The 4,850-nt window shown below is 33.6% G+C and overlaps 1 protein-coding gene across 1 annotated transcript in view; it reads left to right on the top strand.

Annotated features, from left to right (window-relative positions):
- LOC126765079 (lysosomal thioesterase PPT2 homolog) overlaps window positions 1-1,586 on the top strand; it is a 541,306-nt gene extending 539,720 nt beyond the window's left edge. Inside the window, exons 2-5 of the mRNA XM_050482690.1 lie at window positions 600-741; window positions 808-915; window positions 968-1,241; window positions 1,299-1,586. Of these exons, the coding sequence (XP_050338647.1) occupies window positions 600-741; window positions 808-915; window positions 968-1,241; window positions 1,299-1,497 (723 nt within the window). The 3' untranslated portion in view covers window positions 1,498-1,586. The remainder of the gene's footprint in view (window positions 1-599; window positions 742-807; window positions 916-967; window positions 1,242-1,298) is intronic.
- Window positions 1,587-4,850: the final 3,264 nt, after the last annotated feature.

Genomic DNA, 4,850 nt, shown 5'->3' with positions numbered 1-4,850 from the left:
TACTGGCGTATGCCGATGATATTGATATCATCGGCCTTAACACCCGCGCCGTTAGTTCTGCTTTCTTCAGACTGGACAAGGAAGCAAAACAAATGGGTCTGACAGTGAACGAGGGCAAGACGAAATATCTCCTGTCATCAAACAAACAGTCGTCGCGCTCGCGACTTGGCACTCACGTTACTGTTGACAGTCATAACTTTGAAGTTGTAGATAATTTCGTCTATCTTGGAACCAAGCCTTGGACCGAAAACCTTGGACCGAAAAGAAGAAACGACTGGCGCGCTGTTGTTAACTCGGCTATAATCGCGTAAGCGGTGTTTTCGTAGGCACCTTTTGTTTTCATTAGCTCTGGGCTTTCATTTTATCAAGAGTCTTACATTAAAATATTGTCAAGTGAACATGAAATTAGTTTATTTCTGGATGTGAAGGTAAATTGGCCTAAATTTTTCAATGATACCAATTCAAATTTTCATGGTGATACAGACTTGCCGTTCTGTCCGCATCACTATGAAAATTTCATTGCTTTATTTAATATCATTTCAAGATATTTTTTTCTCAAATTACAGTTTGTAAATAATGAATTTGCTTATATATTACAGGCCCATCCTGATACCAAAATTTACAACTTTGATAAATATGATGGATGGTCTAGTTTGGAAAATACTTGGAGGCAAGTTCTAGAGTTTCGTAGTTTTTTGGAGGTAATTGGAAGGAAATATCCCGATGGTATCAACGTAGTAGGCATGATTTCTATATGTTTTCTCTATTTAATGTTTGCAATTATATCTTTGATATTTTTTTATTCAGGGTACTCTCAAGGGGGACTTATAGCTCGGGCTGCTATTCAAACTCTTCCTTTTCATAAAATTAATAATTTCATTTCACTTTCATCACCACAAGCTGGTCAATTTGGAGGTAAATTTATATAAAAAGCCATTGCCATTACAAAATACAATATTACTTTCAGCGAATTTTTTGCATCTTGTATTTCCGGATTTGGCAGCAAATACTGCGTATGAGCTTTTTTATTCAAAAATTGGGCAGCACATATCGATAGCGAATTATTGGAATGATCCTTTAGAGCAAGATTTATACTATAAATTTAGCAAATTTTTGCCAATAATAAATAATGAAATACGAACATATAATTCTAGCCAGTACAAAAACACTTTACTTCGTTTGAATAAAATGATTTTAATAGGAGGTCCAAATGATGGCGTAATTTCCCCTTGGGAATCTAGGTTAGTAAGTCAATCCGATTGTAAAGAATTGAATAATTTATTAGTGATTTCTTACAGTCACTTTGGATATTTTAACACAACATTGAATGTAATACCTCTACACAAGCGACCAATATACATTGAAGATGCAATTGGTTTGAAATATCTCGAAAATAATGGCAAATTAGTAATAATCATCAAGCCATTTGTCCATCATCTTACATGGCATACAAATCGACACGTCATACAAGAAGTAATTATTCCATACTTGGATTAAATATTTTATTTGGTCTTGTGCAATTCAATAAAAAACCTAATTTTGTACATAAAATCTATTTACGAAATGCATGAATATTTATTAGTTAACATATTCTATATGATTTGATCCGGTTCTGGGTAATATTTTGCGCACGTTGTAGATCATGTTTATTAGTTCGCCGCTCAGTTCGCATTCTGATAAATTTTCTGAAGTTTTTTAGTCTCCCAAAATATCAAGTTATCATTTCTTCTTTACTTTGCTTTCTACAATTCACTTCTACTTTCTGCTTTCAACGCGTTATCCATGCACTACAATGATCCGCATCTATTTGAAAGGCATGTAACTACTACCAAATAGGTTTACCTTAATACACAAGTGCATTTAACAAAAATTTTTACGTCTGAATGTTCTGCAAGTAACTAAGTTTCATTGGAAATGCATCAATGTTTTTAAGTCTTTCTCTTTTCTTAAGATCATTAACTTTCTGACGGATTTAGATGATTGCAAAATAAAATAAATGGTTAAAAACGAATAAGTGAAGTGTTAGTGGATATAAAAGTTAAAAATACAAGTGTAAAATTCATTATAAATCGGAGAAACACGCATTTTAAATAGTTGAATTTAAGCAAAATTACTGAATATGAACTGTCAAACGGCGAAGAAAATAAGCACAAAAGGAATACAGTAATAACCCAACAAATCAAAATGGTAGGTCTTATATACTCGATCCGAAACGAGTCCTATGTAAAGTAACCCAAATGTATATAAGACCTACCATTTTGATTCGTTGGGTTATTACTGTCTTCATTTTGTGCTTATTTTCTTCGTCGTTTGACAGTTCAAATTCAGTAATTTTGCTTACATTTAAAGGAACAGTATAACACGTAATTTAAAGCTGTTTTATTTATTAAATTGTACATAAAATTGCAACTTAAAATTCATAATTTATCATTAATTCAATTAAATATATTTCAAAGAATGTATGTGTGTTAAATTGGTTAAATTTTTTGCAAGCAGTGCAACAAAAACTTCAAAAGAAGAGAGCCATTGTTTGAGCAAATGTGAAAATGTGCGTTTTTTGCTTACTTATATCTAAAAAACCAATTAACATTTAACAATAAATTTACATTTAAACCAAAGTTTAATTCATTGGCTATCCGTGCTATATAAATTTAAAAAAATCCGTGCACGCATTTAAGAGGAATAAGCAATGAAAATGAGATACTAAAGTAAACCCAACCCCTATTGCTCTTAATAGGGTAGCACTCTAACTACTTAGAACTGTGTCTGTTACAAAATCCGGCAGGCTTTACAATAGATTGATACCAAAACATCGGACTCGAACATTCTGGCAAATACGAATTTCACTGTCGAGTTAGTTCTGGCAATTATTCGTCCATTCTATTTTGTGCTAACATATGTAATGTGCAGTTTCCATTGACAATATTGCTGGTGTTACAACTTTTAACAATCTAAAATTGCCCGATACGTTAATATTATGCGAAATACACAACGTATAACATGATTTTACGGCAGCAGGCTTGCAGTTGTCCCTTTCACTAAATTAAAACCATTTCTGATTTTGCCGCACACAACTACCACTAATAAGTACAATTAAAAATTATTCAAAGCTTCACAGTCTCAGTTGATGATTTAAAACAAATGAATCGACCCATATACTTTCCTATTTACAAAAAGTTTCAATCAAATCTTCAAAATGTTGAAGAAGCTGGCTTCAAGACGATTTTGGCAGACAAGAAAATTTCGCTATCATTCAGTCGTCTTGTGTTCAAAGCATTATTACCTTCTAAACCTTACCTTGTATGATACAAGCGAAATCTTGCTTTAAGTGAATTAACGTGAAACTTGGCTTGGAAAACTTTCCCCGGTTAGCATTCATTGATGATATCATTTGAGTTTGACTACTATGTAAAAATAGGACATTTGAAAACGAAAACAATTGCTCTTAGTTTACATTTTGTGAATCACTGTTTAAAGTATTTTGCAGAATTGTTCAAATTTGTTTAGTGTATTTGAATTTCAATTTTACAAGGAACATACAGTAAAATTGTAAGATTAATGATAATTAAACGGTCAGTTTTTTAAATTTAAAGGACCCGAAATATTATATAAATGCAGTCTGCCTTAAGACACAATTACTCTTCTTCTTCTTAATTGGCGCAGACACCGCTTACGCGATTATAGCCGAGTTAACAAGTCGTTTCTTCTTTTCGCTACGTGGCGCCAATTGGATATTCCAAGCGTAGCCAGGTCCTTCTCCACCTGGTCCTTCCAACGTAGTGGAGGTCTTTCTCTTCCTCTGCTTCCCCGGCGGGTACAGCGTCGAATACTTTCAGAGCTGGAGTGTTTTCGTCCATTCGGACAACATGACCTAGCCAGCGTAGCCGCTGTCTTTTAATTCGCTGAACTATGACAATGTCATCGTATATCTCGTACAGCTCATCGTTCCATCGAATGCGATATTCGCCGTGGCCAATGCGCAAAGGACCATAAATCTTTCGCAGAACTTTTCTCTCGAACACTCGCAACGTCGACTCATCAGTTGTTGACATCGTCCAAGCCTCTGCACCATATAGCAGGACGGGAATTATGAGTGACTTATAGAGTTTGGTTTTTGTTTGTCGAGAGAGGACTTTGCTTCTCAATTGCCTACTCATTCCGAAGTAGCACCTGTTGGCAAGAGCAATCCTGCGTTGGATTTCTAGGCTGACATTGTTGGTATGTATTGATAAAGGTTAAGCGTTTTGCTTCACTTATTCCTTACCTCGGGTGGGGGGCAATAAATGATAGCTAACGGCTCCTTTATTTGAAATATTTCCTTTTAATTCTTCTTTTACCCCTTACCACTGGTGGGGGAAGTAAAATTTGTAAATAAAAGGAATGTTTTCGATTGAGATTTTCTTTCAAATCTGATCTTTATTTCGTATTTTTCTTGCTTATATACAATTTGTAAAACTATCTTATCTATCTAAATATATACGTATGTGTGTATATTATATGTATTGCAGCATATTGTTTATTGCTGCTTGACATGGGGTTGTTTTGATACATATGTGTGTGTATCTTATCTCTTCTCTAAATTTATGACATGTGTCCCTATGCATTTTTGTTTTTATTGCATGCGCATTGCATGTAAATGCATTATGTATGTACATATATATGTTTATTAATATATAAATAGATATTTGTATTCAGTAGAATTTCGGCTTTGCTGATAAATAAGCATGTTCAATGATATTTGAACATATTGCCGAGGGAAAGAATTGATTATTAGTGGACTGTATAACTTATTACAATAGCTACAATATTTCTTATCTTATTTGTAAGTAATATAAAATCGTGTAAATATA

Source organism: Bactrocera neohumeralis, unplaced genomic scaffold, assembly GCF_024586455.1.
Source record: "Bactrocera neohumeralis isolate Rockhampton unplaced genomic scaffold, APGP_CSIRO_Bneo_wtdbg2-racon-allhic-juicebox.fasta_v2 cluster10, whole genome shotgun sequence".
NCBI classification, from domain to species: Eukaryota; Metazoa; Arthropoda; class Insecta; order Diptera; family Tephritidae; genus Bactrocera; species Bactrocera neohumeralis.
Note: the sequence above shows the minus strand (reverse complement) of the source record. Positions and strands in the feature narration are given on the sequence as shown.